Source organism: Rhagoletis pomonella, unplaced genomic scaffold (genome assembly GCF_013731165.1).
Source record: "Rhagoletis pomonella isolate Grant_MI unplaced genomic scaffold, Rhpom_1.0 Rhpom_scaffold_00004, whole genome shotgun sequence".
In the NCBI taxonomy this organism is placed as follows: domain Eukaryota; kingdom Metazoa; phylum Arthropoda; class Insecta; order Diptera; family Tephritidae; genus Rhagoletis; species Rhagoletis pomonella.
This window is the reverse complement of record NW_023458558.1, coordinates 322,419-347,424: the sequence shown is the minus strand read 5'-3', so window position 1 is coordinate 347,424 and position 25,006 is coordinate 322,419. Positions and strand designations below refer to the sequence as shown.

Sequence of the window (25,006 nt, the reverse complement as noted above, 5' to 3'; positions counted from 1 at the left end):
CTTTCTACAAATACACATAATATAATGAAGCTGAAAAAACTATTAGTAATTATTCCAAGTCCTTCCAAAATGGGTTATTTATATTTTACTAGAAAAAAAAATTAATGGTTTTTAATAATGCAAACGAGCAAAAGTATTAAGCATTTTAGTGCATTAAAATTTTTTCATTAGCATTAGCTTGGATAATTTAATGAAAAAAAAAATTTCACTAGCATTACATTTTTCAGAATTAATGCATGAAATATTCATTTGCATTAAATTTCATAAATTAACGCACTAATTTTTTACATTAACATTATTGCTTTAAATACCATTAATGCATTAAAAAATTAATGCAATTTTCACAACTCTGCTGGACACACAACATTGCAAGTTGATAAAAGCGTTGTAAAATAGAAAATTTTAACTTCAACCCTTTTATTGGATTTGGTTTTTATTTTTGCCAAATAATCTTGGTATGGTTGAAATCAGCATGAAAATTTCTATCGAGTCACAATTTTTATTTTTTATTTTTTGGCTAAACGGTAGGTATTCTACACCACGGCCACTGGAGTACGGGAAAAGGCTAAATGTGAATAAGAAAAAGTAAACAATCAAATGTCAAATTAAATTCTAAGTTTGTTAAACACCAAAATGAGAACACTTGACAGTTGTTCATAAACTCAAAACGTTAAACTCGAGTTAATTTTTCAACGTGAACATAGTATTACGCTCTTGTGATCGCTTAAAATTATTTATAATCTCGCAATTAAAATCTGAAAATAACGTTCAATTTGAGTCGCAAAAATATAAATAATTTATACTATATAGATTATAACAAAAAAAAAAAAAACTTGTATTAATACTAGAATAATCTTACCACAACGTTGTTCCATTGGTTTAGGCGAAGAGGCAAGTCGCGGTAGGATTGAATCCATTTTGCGTAAGCCGGATACATAACGGTTTCGGAGGTAGGTCGCACAGCAATTGGTTCAGCTAAGTCAGAGTCGCCGGATTTCGTCACCCATGCGACTTCTGGCGCAAAATCGTCGATATGAGTCTTCTCCCTTTCGAGTGCCGCTCGCGAAACGAAAATAGGAAAATAACACTCTTTCACACCCATTTTGGTGATCTCAGCATCGAACCACGATTTTATGAACTTCCAAATTGCAAATGACCAATGACGTAGTATATAACAACCAGAGACATCGTAGTATTCGATTAATTCCCCTTTTGTAATGACCTAAAAAATGAGGAGCGAAATAAAATGTTTGATGTATTCTAAAAGTTAACTTTATAAACAAAGTAACTTATGTATTTCTGTGATTGGAGTTAGAAGACAGGGCAAATAAGCTCAACGACGCCGTAATGGATATCCGTAACAGTAACAGTCGTGAGGCCGAAACCACAGAACCCACTCGCGACTTCTCAATACTCAGGATGGGTGTACGAAAGCAATTGAGTGAAAACAGAAGAATTAAGTGATGTGAGGTAAGGAAGGGCGAGGGGTGAATCTTTAGAAGCTTCTGCATCTACTTCTGTAGCCGCAAGTCCTATTAAAGGAAAATATAATAAAGCCATATCAAAGGAAAAGATTATAAGAAGTTAATCATAGATTATGGAAATCGCCAGAGTCAAATAGGCTGTAGGCTCATATAATGCTAAACCAACTCGTAAAATGCAGCAGGCTTACGAGAAAGAAAGCACGATGTTGGATAATCAGCCGTTTTCTGAGGTCATCACAGAAATGTTCGCACTAAGTTAAAAATTAGAATCTGGGACATGCAATTTGATCGTATGAAAGATGCTGTCCATGGATTGGAAGGTAGTCTGAGGGACTAAATTTGCGGATTAACGTAAACAAAATTAAATATATGTGTTTGACCTATTTTGCAAACAATGAGCTCAATCTTAGGTTTAGTCGCAGGGATATCCTACAGGTTAGATGGTTGAAGTGGCTTGGTAGAGTCATAAGTGCAAACGGTTCCATTAAGGAACATGTCAATGTCAAGAGCACTGCGTCGTCAAGTATTAATCTAGTTAAAAAGTTAACTACAATTAAGGGGGGTTTGGAGCCTAAAAAGCCGATAAATTTTTACAAGTCATAAGTGAGAAGCAAAGCTAAATATTCTGATACAACCTACGCTGATGCTCCTGTTGGTTTTAACAAAAAAATGCAAGGTATCCTCAATGATTCCCTCAGACGCACAGTGTAAGATTTGACCCATCTAGCTGCTTTTAATTCTGTAATTCGAAATCTATTGAAGATATATTAATGAAATTTTGCCCAAGGTACGTCATAAGATAGGCGAAGCTTTTTACAAAAAATTGGTAATTTATAGTTACTGTCATGCCACCCTATTATATAACTGCAATTTTTAAAAATGCAAAAACTGAAATATTTAACTAACTACAAAGGATAAAATGCCCAAAATTGATATTTAGAATTTCCCTATAACAAGATATTATAAACTGACAGAAATGGACTTAAAAATAAATATATATTTTTTTTAATTATGGGCGTGGAAAATATCGATAAAAAAGTCAAGTTGGGTCAACAAAATTCCGTTATAAGTTCAATATTTCTTACTCTATTTACAAAAAATGGGATACCATTGGAAAGGTAATGAATCAGGCTTTCTCTATTCAAAACGAAAATATAAGAATTTGTCTCGGTCGAGATAAAATGCAAATGAATTACTCGAAGAAAATGAAATTCCCAGTAGGCCAGAAAAAAGAAAATTTCATCAAAACCTGCACTTTCCAGCAGCTAAAATTATTACTACGTTTATACGCATGCATAAGTCGCTTTAGTTCATTTCGCCGCGATTCAAAACATATGTATAAACTGAATTTCAATTCGCTTTGAAAGAGCGAAGTGTTTTGGCTCACACTCCATTTCAAATCGGTAGTTTATTTTTCAGACAGTTAGAAAGAGTGTATAAACACCGCTCTCACTCAAAGCGAATGGGAGATCAGCTGTTCCGCTCAAATTCCAAATAATCGCATCAGTATTTAAAAGCTGATTAATAATAATCGTTCTTTTTCTTTGCCACGATTTTATAATGCCGAATAAAACTAGATTTTTATCACTTTCCGTTATGTTAACTTATAAAATGTCAAATGAAAACAGCTTATTTTGTTTGCTTTTGAAGACGGTTACTTTGATGCCGATATAAAGCCGTAAGTATAAACACTAGAGCGAAATGTGTACGGTGTTAATGCGCTTTCAATTAAGTCTATTAATCTGTGCGTATAAACGTAGTAATAAAGCCGTAAGTATAAACACTAGAGCGAAATATGTACGGTGTCAATGCGCTTTAAATTAAGTCGATTATTCTGTGCGTATAAACGTAGTATATGTTGTTTAAAGTCTAAGAGGAGTGGCAAATAAACTGAGATACAAACTTTACGAACGAATAGTGACGGATAACGAGTTTGCGGGTCTAATGAAATTAATAAATTGCTAAAAATAAATTTAAGTTAACATCGTTTTACTTTAACATGGAATACTCAGTCCTAGTTTACTAAAATCCCAAAAATGTATATTCATTAAAAAGAACATACCCAAGCAAATAAGACCAAAATGGTATTTTAGTAATTGTTGCATAAATCACATAACACCGACAAAATAAACATTGAGATTCGGTTTCAAATATAAAAGTTTAAATATTATTGTGCTCGGTAATTTTCCAAATCAAACCCCGTCACGCCATACACTTTAATTAAAATTGTTTAGTTGTCATTGTTTCGTATTTATCAGGCATTTCTAAAAACATTCTTTACGTTGTTTTCAAATTTGGCGACACAAAATAATGGAATTAATCTTCTCTAGAATATGGAAATGATACACTGTGAGACGGTGCCAATAACATCAGCAGTATGGCTTCTATTAAACTACTAGATAAGAGTATGACATCTAATTTCATTATGGCTGCAATTCACAGCAGGATTGCAAATTCAGTTTGTGAATGTGCCAGGGTTATGTGGGTGCCAAGTCATAAAGGCATTGGTCTAAATGAAAAAGCCGATTTCCATGCTAAGGCCGTTGTTGGAAATGAGTCGATTGTAAAGATGAATTAACATTGGGGGAAGTTTTATGCAAAATCCGTAAGCAAATTTGGTTGGAATGCGAAAATGAGTTCACTGTGCTAAGTACTACGAAAGGGAGATTTTTTGCGGATAACATTGAAGGCATTAAAAATCCATCATGGGTTAGGGATAAAAAATGCGTTTTAAATGTTTATGACATCAAATTGATTAATCGTTTCATGACAGGTCATACGTATGGTAAAGAATATTTAAGCAAGTTTAAAAGGAATTATGCTCCTCCTGCATTTTTTTTTAATTTTTCTAAATGTTGTATTTAGCTTGAATTCTTGATTTTTACATGAAAAACATTGTGAATATAAAAAAATCACCAAGCGTTTTTTGAGTCACTGTATTTGTCTATAAAAACTCCAGTTGAATTTTTTTCAAATGATGAAGTTTCGTTGTTGCCTGTAGTTTCATCACTTTCGCTTTTTGTTGTGTTGTGTATAACTAGTTAAATTAAAAGTTCCTTAAAAACAATTTTCATTTTTATTGAAACAACTAAAAAATAACAAAACTATAGTTTTTATTAAATTAACTAAAAAATCGTTATTGGTAGATATTTTCCAGATTTGGTTTTTTTTCTTCAAGTGGATGGTAAGTATTTTTTTTCGTCAGTGGCAACCCTGCTTGTAGAGTCCAAGTAAAACAAAACAAACGAGACTTTGCGTTCAACAAGTTAAAAAAATTGCTTTCAATTTGCTCACACGTATAGAGCGTGTCTGACGCGGCAATTGGTACCAATTGTTACCAAATCGTGTTCGTTTGGCAAAAAAACCGGTAAAACTTGCAAGGAGAGTGAACAACTTTGACATTTCATTTGGAGGGGAAGCTGCAAATTCGTGCTGAGAAGAATTTGCAAGCAGGATTGTGGCACACCGTTGCATTTTTGTCAACAATAATTTGAATCAACAAATTCGTTAAATTTAAAAATGAACAATCTTGCTGCGATTTACTAATGAAAGAAGTAGCTACATATATAAATATTTGTATATTCAATTAATTTAATTAACGCAGTCCACACCACTGTTGATACAGGAAATCCGATAGTGACTTCCGCGAAGTAATTAAAGCGTATGTTGAAGAAAGTCAGAAAAAGAAAAAAACCTGAAAGAAAGTCCTGTTTTGTTTTCCACTTGAAATAATTAAAAAAAATATTATGTTCGTAGTGAAACCGTGGACGCCAGCTGGCACTGGAGCTTGCAAATGTTTGCTAGTTCCTGCTCACGCAAAATTTAGCAAGTTTCTCCCTTTGGGAGGGAAAGATACCTTATTCTCTAAATTTTGTTACTGGCTTTTGCATAGCGAACAGAACTAATATATTTCGTAAACGCTGTCAAAATGCGAAATATCAGAAAACATGAGGAGTCACACCTTGCATGCAAAGTATCTTTCGAAAGAGGTTTTTATTTTCCGAAAGGCGAAATCTCTGAAGACTTTTTGGCGGTTCACACAGGGAATAAATTTCCGGAAATGTTTCTCAATATTAAAATGCAACCGTGATCCGCTTTGCCGATTGTTCGTTTTTTCTCTTCGTTATAATAATCCTTATATTCAGTTTGAAGATTAATTGGGTTGGCTTTTCTATATGGGCTATGGTTAAAGGGACGGTCGGCGGGCTTGTTTTTTAACTGAAAAAAATGTGGAATGAACTTTTCAAAAGGTTGTAACCATTTTTTTTTTTTTTGAGTCAATAAGCCTATTTCCAGGGTTATAAAGTTTCCTTCAGTGCAATGTTTTAAAGGTCAAAGAGACAATTTTTTCTGAATTCTGCGTCTCAAATTCTTTAAAATACCGCTACCGTTATTTGGTTACCTATTCTGGTTGTCAGGTATTAGATTTCGTCACGAAAAAGTTCAATTTCCACACTGTGGGCCGCCTACGGAGAAAGAAATTCTGCGCAAAAATACAGTGGGCTAGGCTTGGGTAGTTCTTGAACTAAATGAACTAAAGAACTAGCTCATTTCAATAAACTAGTGCACTAGTTCGGTCTTTTCATTGAACTAAATTTGTCAGTGCTACTATTTCTTATTTTGGATTGCGATCCAAATATTCTTGGCACAAACGTGTGACGTAAAAACCGGTCTTTACAGATACGCTTTAAAACGCTTTTGCATTGTTGCTGCTTCAATTCTTTGCAAACGATTTTTTTTGTTAGGGGCAGGCAAAATATTGGCGTAGAACGTTTTTAAAATCAAACAAGCTTTCTAATTTAATGTTTTTGCAAAGCAATATGTAAGTGTTAAGATATCGTACATACAAAAATATGTTTATATTCCATGGTCGTAGGGCTGGTCGCGTAATTCACGAAACTGCGTTTTAAGTTTGTGTAACACCCTCAAATTCTCACCTTATTCTTAAAAAAACCAATTTCACATGACTTCCCGCATTAAACCATTTTTAGCTCTGTTATTATTTACCCAATTTTAAGTTTTTATATAGCTTTGGAAAGAAGAATATTTGTAATATTTAAAGAAATAATAAGTTTTGTGAGTACATTGTAAATGTGTGGAAAATTTTTGGATTAAGTCTCAAGTTAACACAACTTTTTATTACTTTTCCCACTTCGACATTATTTTTTTTCCAACATTTTAAAATGAAGTAGTCTCTTTCAGTCATTACTTCGAAAAGAATGTTCGATTCCGAGTAAAACTAGGTACCGTTTAAAAAAATCAATAAACAATTTCGGATGTTATGAATTTTTTCAAGATTTTTCCAAAATCACTTCGATGTAATTATACAGAAAAATTTAAATTGAATTTTTCTCTTTAAAAAAATGTCATAACTGTATAATCTGTTTATTGATTTTAATGAATGGTATCTAGTTTTACTCGGAATTAAACATTCTTTTAAAAGTAATGACTAAAAGAGACTACTTTCTTTTGAAATTTTGGCAAAAAATGTTGTGGAAGTGGGAAAAATAATAAAAATTAGTGCAAATTTTATATTGATTCGACAAATTTTTCATATAATTAGAATGCACTTACCAAACTTTATATTTCCTTAAAAAGAAAAAAAACTCAAAATTGGTTCAAAAATAACCGATCTAAAAACTTTTTAGTGCCGAAAGTCATGCGAAAATGGTTTTTTAAGAATAAGTTAAGAAATTGAGGGTGTTAGAAAAATTTTGAAAACAGTTTCGTCAATTACTCGGCCAGCTCTACGGCCTGTATATTTCTTCTTATTCGGACTTCTTCAACATACGTTTGAATTTCTTTGTTGTAATCACTGTCGGATTTCCTACATCGACAGTGGTGTCGACAACAAAATTTACATACTTCTTTCAATACTAAACCGCGGCAAGATTGTTTATTTTTAAATTTAACGAACTTGTTGATTCCAATTATTGGTAACAAAAATACAACCTTGGGCCACAATCTTGCTTGCAAATTCTTGCTGCCAAATATTTTCCCACCACGAATTTCCAGCTTTTCCTCTAAATGAAAGGTCAAAATTGTACGAACGCGATTTAGTAACAATTGGTACCAACTTGTACAAGTTTTTGGCATAGCGAACAGAATAGACAGCGGTTAACCGTCGGCTGCTTTACTATCGTCCGCTGCAATTTTGGTTAGAGCTTTAGGACTGAACGATGTGCTGTGTTTACATATACATATAAAAAAAAACAAAGCATTACATACTTGTGAGTACCAGTCGGGAAGATTCTCCTCTTTCGTAGCTTCAAGTCCCAAACGGGTTTGTTTTTTAAGCCCCGCCACATTCGCAACAGTCTCTTCTTTTGATGTTGTTGTTTCCTTCTTTGTAGCTGGAGCCTTTTTTTTCACTTCCTTTCTTTGAGGAGCTGCTACTGCCACGTCCGCCAGCGGTTGGGAAGTCAGTTCCAGTAACTTCTTTGTATTTCGCTTTGAGCGCCAGCAATTTTTTCACTTCAGCATCAATCATCTCCTTAGGAAGGTTATTAGATTTGGCGGCACGTACTTTATCTCCCTGTTCATTGATCTCCTTTGTGAGTAGCTCTTTTTCTGGTGAAGAAGACATAGTTACTGGAGATTTTTGGGCGACAGAAATTGCGTTAGGTTGAACTTTGGTGTTGGGTGTCCAATCTGTACCGGTTTGTTGCTTATAAGCCGCCTTTAGTGCTAATAACGACTGCACTTCAGCGTCAATCGTTTGCTTTGGATATTTTTCGGATTTTAATTTTCGTATCTTTTCGCCCTGAACTTGAATTCGTATTAGAAGTGCATTGGCGTCTGGGCTTTCGTCGCGCGTTAAGTCAATTTTAACGGGACCATCAGCTGCTGTAAGAGGAAGCGCTGTCCCAGGTTTCCAATCTTGTCCTGTAAGACTCTTATAGTCTGTTTTGAGTGCTAATAACAGCTTGACTTCATCTTCTATTAAATTTTTTTCCGCTTTAGTGTTCTTTAGTCTGCGCACTTTATCCCCTTGAGCATTGATTTTCGTTAGCAAATCTCTAACTGCAACAGTTGATGGTGGATCTGGAGACTTCTCCTTCTTAATAGTCGCTGGTGCTACAACACCTGGCTTCCAATCGCTTCCTGTAAGTTCTTTATATTCGGTTTTAAGAGCTAGTAGCGTTTTTACTTCCGCTTCAACCACCACTTTGTCAGCTTTTTGTGATTTAAGTTGGCGCACTTTATCGCCTTGTGTATTAATTTTTTTTGAGTACTTCCTCAACACCTGAACTGTCTTTTGATTGTGGAGCAGAAGGTGAAACTACATTAACTGGCTTCCACTCGTTACCAGTTAATGCTTTGAATTTGGCCTTTAAATCAAGAAGCACCTTAACTTGAGTGTCTATTTCAGCCTTTGACGCCTTCTTCGTTTTTAAATCACGTATCAGATTTCCTAGCTTGACAATATCTTCACTGACTGATTTCTCAACAGTACAACCTGTATTAGCAATGTTTACAGCCGCTGTTTGACCTGGTTTCCATTCTGTGCCTGTAGCTACTTTGTAATCAGCTTTAAGAGCTATAAGCTTTTGTATTTCTGGATCGATTTTATCTTTGGAAACTTTCTTGGCTTTAAGATCGCGTACTTTTTCACCTTGCTTTATAATCTGTTGATCTAATGTAGAGGCGTCGTCGGTCCGGACTGCAGATAAAACATCGTTCTGTAAATATAACAAAAATAAATCCAAAATTATTTCCCAAGTATGTACGCAAGAAATATACAGTATTGGATATATCTATAGCACCCCCCTTTCAAAGCGATATTGTTTGCCACTTATGTTTAGTTATTTGTTTTTAAGAATTTTCAATTAAAATACAGTTCATTATCTAACAAAACCCATATAAACCCATGTTTTAAACTTTTTAAAAGACCGCAAAAAAGCGCAACAAACTTTCCCTTAAATTTCAAACTTCTTTCTTAGAAGCTCTAGAATTTTTTTCGGTACACAGTTTTATAGCGCATTCAATTTTAGTCCAATAATGTGCAAGTTTCAAGTCGCTAAAGATTACCGTTGATTTTTTTAGAATTTTGTTTGTCTCATTTGCTTCCATATAACGACTAAACACAATTTATTTTTATATGGCAGAAACCCGCAACATCCTCGGCGAAAAAAATTCTAAAAAATCAACGGTAATTTTTAGCCACTTGGAACTTGCACATTATTAGACTAAAATTGAATGGGCTATAAAACTGTGTATTCAAAAAAATTCTACCGCTTCTGAGAAAAAAGTTTGATATTTGGGTGAAAATTTGTTGCACTTTTTTGCGGTCTTTTAAAAAGTTTTAAACTTGAGTTTATGTGAGATTTGTGAGAGAATGAACTGTATTTTAATTGAAAATTCTTAAAAATAAATAAATAAACATGAGTGGCAAACAATATGACTTTGAAATGGGGGTGCTATTGTATTGGCCAATACTGTATCTCTGTACATATGTATGTATGTATATGAATATGTACACGTAGATACAAATCCAAGCAATGTATTGTGCTAAGTCAACGTCAGCATGTCATTGCGTATATCCACCAACTGGTTTGCTACAAAAACAACGATCAGTTGGTTATTCGTTCTCCTTTGCTTTTTCTTCCGCGTCACTTTTTTACTATACTATTTACGAAGCAAATTTTAAAACTAACCTGAACTGGGGAATAGTTGTTAGCCTAAGCTATGGCAATAAAAGCATAAAAGCTTGAGCAAGAGCTTTTAATAAATATAAGAAAGAAAGCCGATCGTTTACGGTGTACTAATGAGGCGCGAAGTTCGTTTGGAAAGATGACACAGTGCAACAAAATGGAAAAAAATGTTCAATCCCTGAGGTCTCATAGTATGTTTCTGATAGGTTATGAAAAATAAGAAGACACGTATTATACCAAAAAAAATTATTGGTATTTTTTTCATTTTATGCCACCTCAAAGTTAACAGTTCTCATTTTAAATAAAATTCTGGGATATTTAGGCAAAACCCATATGAGTAGTAGCCATACATTTGAAAAAACGACTACGACGAAAATTAACATTTAAACTGAACATTTTTTATTATTACCTAAAAATTTGGATAAATAAGAGTGGCGTGCGCCTTGATGTTGTCACACAAAGTGGAGGGACCTAAAGTTTCACGCCGACTCCGAACGGCGATTATATTTTTATGGGAAGATGTTTTCATGGCAGAAATACACTCGCAGGTTTGCCATTGCCTGCCATGAGGCGACCGCTATTAGAAAAAGCTTTTTTTCGTGTTTTTTTTTATGTTGCTCGGAATCCAGACCCTGCGGAATTTTAGCGCGCTCTGCTTACCACTACACCACAAGTATTCTAACCATCCATACAGAATTAGTAGAGATATGCGAGCTGTGAAAAAACATAAACTAAAGATAGTTTAGTAGAGCAAGTTGACTACACAAGTCTCTAGAACGGCTGTTCAGAAAAATTTTATCATTATCAAAGAAATTGTCTCTTATTTATTTATCCAAGCAAAATATGAAACTACCGCTAACATGTATCTATAACGGAATGTTTTCCCTTTATTTTAACATGAAAACCCATTAAAAAGATATAACCCGTTTCATGCGTACCGATTTTGAGTGAACTTTATTATAATACCTACCTACTACCGAGAAATCATTAAAATGTTTTGCAGTGCCATGATATCCATAATAGGGGTATACACGGAGCTTTAAAACCGGGTTTCCTATGGGACAGCTTTGCAAACCGTGCACCGTGCAAGAGAGATGAACAGGGTGAAAGATGTTATGCTGCTGAACAAATTTAAAAACAAATAATATTGGACGATTTCGGCGTGATTGGAAATAGTGAAGAATGTGGCTATCTTTAACTACTTTTTTGTATTTCGCTAGGTTTGTTTCACGTATTTTTGTCCGAAATCCCTGAAATGTCTTCGTCAAGTTTTCCGTACTAAATTAGAATGCACTTATTTAATTTATTTTTTTTTTTTTTAATATTTTAAGCATTGATACAATTCCACCTTATGGCATGTGAATGGATTAGTTCACCAAAAAATTAATTGATAACAAATATGTGTTGTTAATAAGCTGAGTTATTTCAATTTTCGCGGCAACTGGGTTACGAAATTTTCGTAAAATTGCATTTGAAATATCATTATTTTAAACATACAGTTTTTAAGTAGATTTAAACTTTTTCCACTAGCGATACGGAAAACTTTGAAATTTAAATTTTCTTCTGTAAAAAATAACAATTTTCAGATACATTTTCTACGCGGTCCAACTCACGATTAACTGCTAGTTTAGCCAAAATATTTTGGTGGATGTCATGAAATTGATAAAATCTCAATGGTAAATCCTAATTTTTTTTTGCACATTTATGTATGTGTAGTATATCTCAGTTTTAACCTCGCCCCTGCTAAGCTGTTTCTTAAAAATTATGGTAGTTTTTTGATTTTTGAATTTTCCGCAATGTAGAAAATCAAAAGTATAAAATCGAAAATACATGCAATGCTCTTTAGCATAGGTTGTTTCGTCCGAACACTTTTTCTGATTTCAGGCGGTCGTATCTGAAACTTTATAAAAAATAACGATTTTTTTTACATTTTCTCTATGTTTTTTTCTATAGTGACCAAACCACTTGTGTGATTTATAACTATAAAGACAAACAACTTTTATTGGAGTCTCCTTTACAAATCTCTCTCAGATATAAAACCGATGGGATGACAAATACAACTTTTCGATGCACATATGTGACGTAATGTGTCGCAACTATGGGTTTTTTCATATTTTCACCGATATCTCAGGAACTAGGTCTGACCCAGAGAAACCATTATGATATTCGGAATCAGACCTATTAACATATTTTTTATTTTTAATGGTATTTATTACATATATTCTAAACAAAGACAAGTAAATAAGTATAAGTTCGGGCGAAACCGAGCTTATAAAGTGGGCGGTGCCACGGAGACTAACTATTAACTTGGCGTAAATTAGGGAAATATCGGAGTTTTCGGATGTCTTAAATTTAAGTGGGTGTACTTTTAGTCCGATCTGAATAATTTTCAACGAATTTCTTTCTTGTACTGGGTGGCGCCGAATGAGCTATATGGTTTGAATTCTTGATAACAGTTTTTTTTTACTCTATGCCAACGGGATCCACGCCTGGAAATGACCTGCCGGCAGCGTTGTCGAATGCTTTTGCTGAAAACCGTCATTTTACCTTGAAAAAATCGTAATTTCGGCCAAAAAAACCTCAAATTTTTGGTTATAATACTGGGTGGCGCCGAATGAGCTTTATGGTTTGAATTCTTTTTAACAGTTTTCTTTGGGGGATATTTGAATGAAAGAGTGAACATTAACAAACCAAGAACCATTCTCCAACTCCAAACCAACATTCGAAATGAAATCATGGCCATTACACCCGAAATTCTGCGAAAAGTTATGGAAAATATGCTGAAAAGAGCACGTATGTGCGAAGCAGAAAAGGGACATCACGTACAGGATATAATTTTTCAAAGCTAATTGCAAAAAATGCCCCAATAATATACTGAATTAAAACAAAAAAATTATAATAATCGCATAAATAAAAAAGTTATAAACCATTTAAACCATATACAGTAAAACCCGCTCACGCTTTTTAAGGTACTTAGGCGGGTTGGGTACTTAAAAGAACCCGCTTAAGTACCTTAATGCGGGTACTTAAGCGGACATAATTACTGATGTAGTTACATCTTCTTGTTAACTTACATAAATACTTGAATAACAACATTTAATGAAGTATACATAGTTTAAAACCAAAATCGTAGCATTATGTAAATACATAAACATGTAAAGAAAAACTTTCTTAAAGAAAAATATTTAGTGCAATGGTATATCATTTTTACAAGAATTAAATTGTTTAAAAAGTCAAAGTTGGACATATCATTTTGTACCAAATTCACAATAATATTGTTTGCCCCTTATGTTTATTTATTAATTTTTAAGATTTTTCAATCAACTAAAATGCAGTTCATTCCCTAACAAATACCATATAAACCTAAGCTTAAGATTTTGTAGAACACTTAAAAAAAATCATCATAATTCCAAACTTTTTTCTCAGAAGTGTTTTTTGGGTATACAGTTTTATAACACATTCAATTTTAGTGCAATAATGTGCAAGTTTCAAGTGACTAAAAGTTACCGTTGATTTTTTACAATTTTTTTTACCGAAGGCTACTCAGTTTCACAATACATAAATATTTTAAGGAATTTTAAAAGAGGACTTAAAACGGGAAAATTATAAGTAAAATTGTAAATGGGGCATGAAAAATTGAGGTACTAAGACGGGTTGGGTACATAAGCGGGGAGGTACTTAAGAGAGGGATTATCTTCAAATACATTAAAAAATGCATGGTATCCAAAAATGTTAGTTACTTAAGCGGGTTTCACTGTAGCTCATTCGGCGCCACCCTGTACTAAGGGTATTGAGTGCGCCGAGTTTGGTAGAAATTGATAAAACGGTTACCGAGATACTCATTTGTGATCATAAGAGGGGGCGGCGCCAGGCCTGTTATCCAAAAATTTATAATAATATAATTGGCTGCTAAGCGGTTATTGTATTTATCGATTTTGAGTTAATTAGACTCAGTAGTTACTGATTTATCGCAATTTTAGGGTTTCTGTATATTACCGTTATATGATAGGTGGGCGTAGTTATTGCCCGATTTCAAGGTTCATACAGATTGGTGAAGCGGCTACTGAGATACATCATAAGTGGGCGGGGTCACGCCCATTTTCCAAAAATTTCATAATACTATTTTGCACCACAATTCTACTCCACATACTAATTTTCATCAATTTGCATTTAGCATTTACTGAAATATCACAGTTTTTGCATTTTTCGAAAATACCGTTCTATGGGAAGTGGGCGTGGTTACAGTCTGATTTCGCCCATACCAACCTACCTTGGATAAAGGGAAACCTACATATCGAATTTCGTTGAGATATCTCAATTTTTACTCGAGTTATCGTGTACACGGACGGACGGACAGACGGGCGGACATACATGGCTTAATCGACTTCTTTTTTCATTCTAACATTTATGCATAAATTTGTCTATATCCATCTCGATTCGTTTTGGCTGTTACAAAACCCGTTATGTGAACAAAGTTAATATACCCTGGTGCACAAGTGCGCTCGGATAAAAAAAAAACAAATGGCGTCTATTTCTGATATTTTGAAAATATGAAAAAATATATGTAGATATATTAAAATTATTTTCCATTTTTTAAGGACTAAAAGTAACATGTCATACGTGATTTTGAATTTTAGGTGACGATATAATGAATACAAATTTATTTCATTGGAAGTTTCTCTAATTGATTGACATTTTCTAAATATTTGATGTACTACTTAAGTTTTAATTAAGCTTTTTGTGTACTCATTTATTTTCTAAGCTATTATAGTTCTATGAAGAAGTGCACACAAAGATTACTTTAGAAGTTTATTATTCACCTCAGACTGCAAAAATTACTAATTAGTCATGAATAACAGAAAAGAGAGACCAGTCCTACTATTAGTATTAAAATTTTGGAAAGCGTTTTGTTGTTAAGCGGTTGCGTTTCTTGGTGGCTGTGGCACCAACTTTTGAAAAAAGGCGCTCAGCAGGCACCAAGGCACCAACTAAATGACAGTTTTCAAAAGTCCGTAAAGTTTTAGGTAAACAGTTTTCATTTCCTAAAGGTTGACCAACTTGCCTACATGCGGCTTATTTCGCAGATAAATCAATGAGACTGTAGGGCCTTTAACGTTGCCACACTTATAGCATTTTCTTTTCTCAAAAATAAAATTTGCCCTTCGGTGCGTACTGTCCAGAAAGGTGCGTAGATTGCATGACTGACTAATTTTGTTGTTGTTTGAATACATGAAACAGCCACAATCATGCTATTTATGCTATCTATGCCCCATGCTAGACCATATGCACCGGATCGTGAATACCCCTAATAAATTTCCAAAAGCACACGCAAAAGGTTCATTCCCTATCTTTTTGGACTAAAATCTGAAAAGTGTCAGAATGTCAGAGCGTAAGCATTCATTAAAAGAGAATAAAAGGAAAAAGTAAAGGAACACAAAAAACCAAATTTTTAGTCCAAACAATGGCAACAACAAAATTAACGTCAAATAAGAATAGAAATGTATATACAAAACACATTCACCCAAGCACAAGCACGATAAACACCTACTATATCAATTATTTTTTGCCTCCTTCCAATTCCAATTCACTTTTTTTACCTTTTAGATTATTCTCACTTTTTAATTATTCTTTAATTTCCGTTAATTTAAATTCAGTTTGACACTTTTCAATTTTTTGCCAGCAAAAATTCTTCTGACTAAATCTGACTACTTCGGACTAAAGAGAGTCACTCTCACTGAGTGTTGCTCTCTCATTTTTGCTGTCATTTTCGAGTTAAGGAGCGCTCTTTGGAGTAAATCTGACTACTTCGGACTTTTTCTGGGAGATAAGGAAGGCAACTAAAATATGGCTATTAGTTTTGTAGCCTTTTTCTTGCGGTTGTTTAAAATTTTAGACAGCTACAGTATTCATATTTCTTGAAAATATTCTTAAAACGCAATATACTCTAAAAACTCTAATATACATATACACATGAATCTGATATTCATATGGGAACATACTTTTAGTGGCTTTGTTTCTTTTCTTTTCTAGCAGATAATTATCTAGAAGAAGAATAATGGGAGAATTACGCTTACAGAGAGCGAAATAAAGAAATAGCAAGGAAACGCAATACCAGCAGAATCTAGCAAGTAAACAGCTGATCGGTGTATTTTTGTTTATTCATTTTGACAGCTGCTGGTTTCAGCTAGTAAAAATTTTACTAGCAGGAGAGCCAAAAAAAAAGAAGAGCATAAGAACGAGGCAGAGAAGGTAGTTTCTGCTAGTTTTTTGAGTTAAGAAACGTTTCCTAACAGAAATAAGAGATAATTATCTGTTAAGGAACAAAGCTAGTGTATTTTGAATAAATTGTAATAGAAATAACAGAAATTGTAATAGAAATGAGAGAAATTGTGTAAGATAAGGGCATTTTTTGGCAATCAGCTGATAGTGTTTTCACTTAGGAAACTGTACGATAATGACAACTGAATTTCCAAGTTTTAATGGATTTTTACTGGATACATTTTTGGTAGTGACTGTGCATAAAATTTGCATTTTTTTTGCTAGTTTTGCGTTTTCGTACTTTATTGCATGTTTCCACCATGGGGAGAAAATTTAGGCATAGTTTCAGAAATTTGGCTACTGACATTGGTTGGGGTGTGTTTCCTCCATTTCTCAATATTTTCTGAACATTCCTGTCCGCCAGCTTTTCCAACTCTTCGCACTCCCCCTTTCTGCCTCCCGTTTCTTCAAAATATACACCTCTCCCTTCTTCTCCAGATATCGCTCAACTGTCGCCCGCCTAGCAGCTCGCTGCAGCTTTGTATGCTGCGTAACGTGACGGGTGAGACAATTCAACTGGGTTTTATTCAAATTATAAGTAATTTCTCTTTAATCATAAATTTGACAATTCTGAAACTGCTAACACTTGAAGTCAGAACTCAACTTAATACAAAACCAATAAAGTACGCAAATTAATTATATTTGGCGCACAGAAAATTGATCTTTTGCAAGAGTGACGGGTGGGACAATGATGATACCCAATTCTCTGAGTTTTTGGAGTAGTTTCAACATTCGTGGTTAGGCAAACTATAAATATTTCGTTCGTTCATAGCGGTTTTCTGGAATGTAACTGTTAGAATGTTAAGGTCCATTTTATGCTTTGATGGCATTATTATACACAGTGTGTATTACACACATATGTAGCACGTGAGTAAAATGAACACTGCTGATTTGATTTGAATGTTTATTATATTTTTAATAAGGGGGGCTTATTTGAATAATGAAAAGCTTAAGTATTTGTATATTACGTTAAAAAATATGTGTTTTACTGTGACGGATAGGACATCCAATAATCAATTCATTGAACGCATAAACCACCGTGTTACATTCCCACAACAGCCGGTTCTACGTACCGGAATGACTCGGGATTTTACCCGACCAAGGGCTGTTGTTTCGGCGATCTAACCCCGTTTAGGTCGGCGAAATCCATCAAACGTTGCTCGATTCTAGGGCTACACCTTCTCCGCACCCTTCTGCTCAGGGCTGGCATAGAGTCAAACCCAGGGCCAGAAATCTACACCTGCTGCGTATGCCAGAGACGACTGCATACAAACTCCACCTCGGTCAGGTGCAATGCCTGTGACGGGTGGAGTCACCTCCGTAACTGCTCGGGCCTACGTACGCACCGGCAATGGACCACGTCGTTCGTGGCCCCATGCTGTGCGAACCGGACCGACTCCACGGCAAACCACCACCCGCCTGGGCAGCACACAATCAACACACCCCAACACAACACAACAATAGACACACAAACAAACACAATAGCACCCACACACCGCCGCCGCCTGCAGCTCCCAGTCCCTCCGACAATCTGCTCTGTTTGTCAGTCCAGAATATACCGTAACGTGACATCAGTCAAGTGCAACTCTTGCCTCGGCTGATGCCACTTAAGGGGGCGAACTCAGGACTTCGCAACACGCGAGATTGGACGAGTGACTATGTGGGCCCGTGCTGTGCTGCCCCGTCGCATCCCTCCCACGCGACGCCACCAACCACCACCACAAGGCAGCACGTACAGCAGGGGGCCGGCAGGCAACACAACTCTTTAACACCACACATCACAATCGGTCTCCCAAGGCACACAAAGGTACTACAATTTAACTGTAACGGACTCCAGAGCAAGATCGAGGAGATAACTGTCTTTATGGGAAAGCATGGAATATTAATAGCTGCGGTCTAAGAGACGAAGTTGCACGGCAATTCAACCCTGTTGAATTGCGCCGGATACAACGTGCACCGTCGAGATCGCGAGCGTGATAATGGTGGAGGTTTAGCGTTCATCACGCACCACACCGTGCAGTATCGTCTCATTGAAGCAGACATCGACCGCAGGGATACCATCCTAGAATGTCAGGGTATTGCTATCCGGTCAGGCGATGTTGGGCTCGAAATATTTAACGTATACATACACCCTGTCACCAGCTGCCCGGCAGGATATCACCCTGAAATAGGTGCGCTACTCAGAGGTGAAAACCGTATGGTAGTTGGCGACTTTAACGCGCACCACGATCTTTGGCACTCAAGCCTGTCAAACGATCGTAGGGGAATACATCTGGCTGAGCAGATAGACGATTCGACATTCTGCACAATGAACGACGACGCACCCACCAGGATTATGGGCAGCTGCTGCAGCTCGCCAGATGTAACAATTGTCAGCGCTGGTCTGATAAACAGCGTATCATGGCGACCTGTGCTGACTCTAGCATCAGACCAACTGTCCATAGCCATCTCGATTGATAAACCTGCCGACTTTGCTTCCGTGGATCACCGGACTTATGTCAACTTTTCCAAAACTGACAGGAAAGGCTTCATGGATGTTACTGAGGGCGCCTTCACTGCACTACCCATACCAACCGACGTTCATGTAGGTGAACGTAAGTTCCGCAGGGTTGTCACCGCTGCTGCAGCTCGGGTCTTCCCAGCAGGATGTATTAAGGATTCACGTCCGAATTCTCCTGTCGAAGCGGCTGTTCTAGCTGATGAGCGCGACAACCTTCGTCAGGCAGATCCCGGAAATCCCCGTATTAGGGATCTCAATTCGGAGATTTGGCAACTTGTGAACGTACATAAGCGGAAGAAATGGGAAGAGCATTTAAAGACCTGCAACTTCGCCTCTGGTGAGAGCAAGCTTCGGTCAACCGTAAGGTCGTTGTCCAACCCAACGAAACGCGACGACAGATTCGAGATAGACTTTGGTGACCACGCTTCGTCGGACCCGGAGAGATGCGCGATATATTTTAGCCGGCAGTTCATTCTGCATCCTCCGGTGGATAAAGCCAAACGTCGAGTGACCAGAAGCCTGCACAAAATGCCAAAACCTAGTGCGCCTCTTGTTTTCACCAGCGGTGAGGTAAGGGTAGCCATCGGGAAGGCGAAAGCCTCCAAAGCCATTGGACTCGACGGAATATGCATATTGATGCTGAAAAATTTGGGTCCTGCGGGAGTAGCGTACCTAACGAGGTCCTCAACCTGTTTATGTCCACTCTCGTCATTCCAGACATCTGGAAAATGGGGAGAGTGGTCCCACTGCTCAAACCGGGGAAACCAGCCAATAAAGGAGAGTCTTATCGCCCGATAACTCTCCTTTCCCCGGTAGCGAAGACACTCGAGGCCCTGCTGATCCCGTACTTTACGAACCACCTGACCCCAGCGAAGTATCAACATGGGTTCCGTAAAGTGCATAGCACAACAACAGCACTTAACGCCATAAACACTCAGATAACTCTTGGCCTAACCGAAACCGCCCCTGTGAGAGAACTATTCTAGAAGCGTTGGACCTGTCCAAGGCGTTCGACACTGTCAGTCATTCAACGCTACTAGAAGATATAGAGGCCTCCTCACTCCCACAGGGACTCAGACGTGGCCATCCCAGCGGACAGCTGCTCGCGGAAGAGCCCTCGCCACGGCACGTCAGGAGGCATCTTTACGAACTGACGGACGATGTCCAGAGGTTTATCAAACAACCTCTGGACCCGTCAACCTACCGACAGGCCCTGAACGGCATTCACAGGGAATCAGTCTCAAGTTATGTAGACTCCCGCCCTGTGAATGCCGTTCTAGGCGCACAACCACCGGACGTGGACGGGACAGAACTTTGTCTGCCTCGGGAGACCCGCACTACAATAGCCCAACTTCGCTCTGGCTATTGCAGCAGGCTTAACTCCTACTTGAGCAGAATCAACGAGGATGTGCCCAAGCAATGCCCGGCATGTGGAGAGTCGCCACATGACTCACCGCTCCTCTTCACATGCCCTGAGAACCCCACTCAGCTAGCGCCCCTGTCCCTATGGACAGCCCCTGTGGAAGTAGCACAATTCCTGGGCCTCCCCCTAGCTGAAATTGACGACAACGTTGATGGATGAACCGCCCAGAACGGGGCTTAGTAGCCGCTGCAACAACAACAACGTTGATGGATGAACCGCCCCGAACGGGGCTTAGTAGCCGCTATAACAACAGCAACAACAACCACCGTGTTAAGGTCCACGAATTGTACTTTCTCTTGGGAAAATTATTTTTTGCATTATTACCTTTAATAGGGAATGCCTTAACAACTTGATGAAATATATATTATATCAGAGAATGTTGCACTATGGCAATGTTTATAAAAAACAATAGAAAATAGTGAAAAATCAATCGATCAAAATCTATTTCTAAAGAATAATTTAAGAATCTATGTAACTAATTTTGTAATAACTGTTGTGTCGTCTTCTCTGGAAGGCCCATACGTAAATTCAATACTTTAAAGTCGTTTTTCTCGATGTTTTGGTTTTTTAGATATGGCGTTATTAGTGCAAAGGAGCGATATATATTTTTAAATTTAACAAACTTATTTCATTCAAATTATTGTAGATAAAATTGGCACCATGCGCCATTGAAAATCGCGAAAATATCACTGACTTCAAGAGTTGTTCAATGCCGCCGAACTCTTAAATATATGGTTATACATTCCGCATAAAAATTATCTGGGTCCCTGGCCATTGTGAAATCAAGGGATATTAACCATGGATCATGGAAAGACTACTGCAGACGAAGTTCGTCTTTATCTAGTCCAAAAACTTCTCTGCCATTGCGCGGAACTGAGCAAATAAAGGGCATAAACTCTGCGTATTTACTTTTTTTTGTCCTAGCGAGACATTAGGAGCTTATCCATAACTGCAAATCCAAGTAGCTATTGGAGCCGTAGGTGGCGTATTGTTGTTTATAGTAAACTTTATACGGTTAAAATATATTTATAAGATTCGCAAGGTACATGCTATAAAAGTCATATTGTAAATTTTCACACTGCTAAAAATAGTTGGTTGCGGTTCCAAATCCTCTAAACATTTATTTAACCGTTTAAAGTTTACGAGATACAACATTATTACAATTATTTTATTGTATTTTTATGCCAAGCTGTTTTTCATGACAGAAGTACACTCGGAGGTCTGCAATTGCCTGCCGATAGGCTACCGCTATTAGGAAAAAGCTTTTTTGTTATTTTATTTCTTGGATTTTGGGTTGAACCGGGCTTGAATGGTTTTTGTTGTTGTTGTAACAGCATACAAATTCCCCAAAGAGATTTTGGGGAGTGTTGCTGGAGTGGTGGCAGTCCTTGGCCAGATATATATCCATCTGGGTCGTTCCGGTTACGTAGACCCGACTGTCGTTGTAGCGCGCACTGCTAACCGCTACACCACAGCGGCCAGCATGTTATTTTTTTTTTTCAGCGTGTTTCGATAAAAAATGTTTATAAGAAATCTAAAAGCAAAAACTAAAGAAACCCAAACTATTGGCATTTCACTAATTCCATGTGAATAAATTGTTGTTCACAAAAATTTACAAGCAAAACAAAAACAAACTGGGAAGATTTGTAATTTTGAGCACTTTTGTTCACATGAAATTCCTATTCTTAGTTCCAGCAATCCAATTCTGCTATAAAGCGGAAAGTAATTGATAACGGACCCTTCGGATAATATTTGTCTATTTCGCGATTTGACCTAATTGTCATACTCACATTTTTGCGGACGTCTTTTGAGTTAGCGTTTATTTTCAATCCTGATGAAGGCATATCTTTGGTGTGACCGTCTGGTATTGAGAACAAAATGACTGGTGTAATAGCATTTGAAAAAGGACTGGCTGGAGCATAAGCGACGTCAACTTTGAAGAAACCACGCCGTTGAAGCTGAATGATATCACCTTTTTTACATTTTTTGAGTTCAGGATCACCCAGCATTTTCAATTCCTCCTGTTATTTGTTAAATTATTGTAAAGATTTTAGACAAATCTTAAGTGGGATTTGGGACTTACTCTGGTTTTGTGACCAATGTGCTGTTTGAAATCTTCATCTTTGCCCAAAACCGCCTTACTAATAATGTTATCAAAGTAAACGCAGTATGTAGGTGGATATGCAGACTCGTCGTCTTCCTCAGCCAACCAAGTAAGTTTTAATGTTTTTTTGAAATCTTTATTGTCCAAATTTAAAGTGGCATCAACCTTTGTTACTTTTTCATTGCTATCTCTGTACACCTTTTTGATTAACAAATTTCCCCAATTTATAAATGTAGCATTTTCACCTTCTTTCAAGGTAACAGCGTCCTCATAATCAATGTATACGCGGGGACCAAATGTGACAGTTTTTTTTCCAAGACTTTCGTTTTTCGGATGCACAGGTACTTCAACAGTTTCTTTTTTTGCGCCCTCAACATTTATGACTACACGGTTCTCATAATTGAGAGCCGTGTACCGAGGTGCAATTGGGTCAATTACTTTTTTATTGAATGCCCATATTTTATCCCAATTCATAAAGACTACTGATTTACTAGATCCTTGAGCTATTATGAATTCTCGTAAACCTTCAACAGTCATTCCCCGGCGAATGATGCCTCGCACTGTCGGAAAACGTGGGTCATCCCTATAAATATTTTGTTTAGTTAATATCAAAAACAATATATACCATTATTACCATCCATCGACTAATCCTGATTCGACAAACCAAGTCAGCTTACGCTTAGACAACACAGTATTTGTCATATTAAGGCGGCTGTATTCCCAGATGTACGGTTTGCGAAGTTTAAGCGCGTCAATAAACCAATAGAATTGGTCATCACGATCGTGGTATTCCATGGTACGCAATGTGTGCGTAACGCCTTCAATGGAATCGACAATTGGACATGCGAAATCGTAAGTCGGATACACTCTGTATATAAAAAATATTTGAATATAATTTTCAACTATCTTATTTGGCATTTACTTGTATTTTGTTCCCGTGCGTGGATGAGGTTCGTTCTTACATCTATATATTGTTGGATCCCGCATACAACCATTTGGTGAAGACATGTCAATTTTTGCACGAACGCAGCATTTTTGTCCAATTTCAGTGCCATTTTTCATTTCCTGCCACAGTAATAGATTTTTTTCAACATCTGCGAAAAAAATGGCCAAAAAATGGTTTGTTAAAGGCATTACTAGACAACTCACAATAATAACATTATTAAGCAACGTACCATTTGAACGATTGATTGATTCAATTCGCTGTTCCCGCTCAAGTTTCATTTGTTCCGCAGGTGTATCGTCTACATATGCTTTTCCCTCTGTAATCATCTGCTCGCAATATTGCAACATTAAATCAAAGTAGTTGGACGTATGAGTAAAGAGATTCGGTTTGATTTGCAATAGTTCGACATCTCCTAAAATGACTTCTTCAAACTCAACCGTTTCCTTAGCAGGATTTGTATCGTCGAATCGCATTATTAGTTTTCCGTTGAAGTTCAAAGCATAGTATTGGTTTAATAATGCTGCTTTAGCGTGTCCAATATGCAGATAGCCAGACGCTTCCGGTGGAAAACGCACAACAACTTTTCCCATCTCTGCACCAGGTAATTCAATGAATTTACCCTCTTGTTTGCGCTCATTCGTTTTCGTTGACCCAGGCAGAACTGAATTTTCGCAATCGCTTAGTTTAACACCATTGCTGCGTTTAGCATGTTTTGCTGCTGTACGAGCCTCTTCGGGCAAAGTCTGCAAGACTTTCTGGATTAATGGCTGCGCATTTATGAGATCATACCATCGCTGTACATGCTGTGGAATACCTTTCTTTGAAAGGAACTCATAACGTGCATGCATCTCGTTAAATAGGGCAAAATCTGCTATAGTTAATTTGTTAGCTACCAAATAAGTTACAGGTGCAATTGACTTGTCGAGAAATGAAAACGCCCAGGAGATGTCGTCTTCACATGTCAGTGAAAATGATAACCAGTGGTCAATTTGTGTTCTTTCGATGGCAGTTTTTCCATATAGTTGATATTCCGGTGCAGCACGTGCCAGTGCCCGCAGCACATCATTGTTTGAGTGACAAAAAAGGTGTCGATTGTCCGGGAACTTCAAAGAAGTTTCGTTGCCCCACACTATTTCAATTGGTACGGTTTCGTTGATAAGATGAGCAGTTGCCAAGCCACCTTTAATTACAAAAATTCTAATTTTAGTCCGATTTCTGCAAGATGTGAAAAGCTAATGCAATGCCATATATAGATAGAAATCTAATCAGATTTGGCTTCAAGAGTAAAATTACCAAAGACACAATATGCTAAATATACATAACACTTACTTATCGGTGGATTATTAATGTTAGCTGTTAGTTTAATTTTCATTTTAACTTGGTATCAATATCGAAAAATCAAGGATGGAGCAAAATCTGATGAAATTATCTAGACCCAAGTGACGTTTAATTTGCCACACCAAAAGACAGATATCGTAGATTCATGTGGAAGTGACAAGCTATAAATGTCACTATTGATACTATCGATGTTTGTTTTTTTTTTTGAAAAACTATCGAGCATTATCACTATCGAAAAT

The 25,006-nt window shown here is 36.8% G+C and overlaps 1 protein-coding gene across 1 annotated transcript in view; it reads right to left on the bottom strand.

Annotated features, from left to right (window-relative positions):
• The window catches only part of LOC118736759 (bifunctional glutamate/proline--tRNA ligase), a 32,672-nt gene extending 7,666 nt beyond the window's left edge, over positions 1-25,006 (bottom strand). Inside the window, 10 exon segments of the mRNA XM_036466776.1 lie at positions 860-1,222; positions 7,713-7,847; positions 7,849-8,713; positions 8,715-9,166; positions 22,170-22,400; positions 22,463-23,066; positions 23,118-23,351; positions 23,406-23,577; positions 23,659-24,609; positions 24,759-25,006. Coding sequence (XP_036322669.1) covers positions 860-1,222; positions 7,713-7,847; positions 7,849-8,713; positions 8,715-9,166; positions 22,170-22,400; positions 22,463-23,066; positions 23,118-23,351; positions 23,406-23,577; positions 23,659-24,609; positions 24,759-24,801 — 4,050 coding nt within the window. The 5' untranslated portion in view covers positions 24,802-25,006.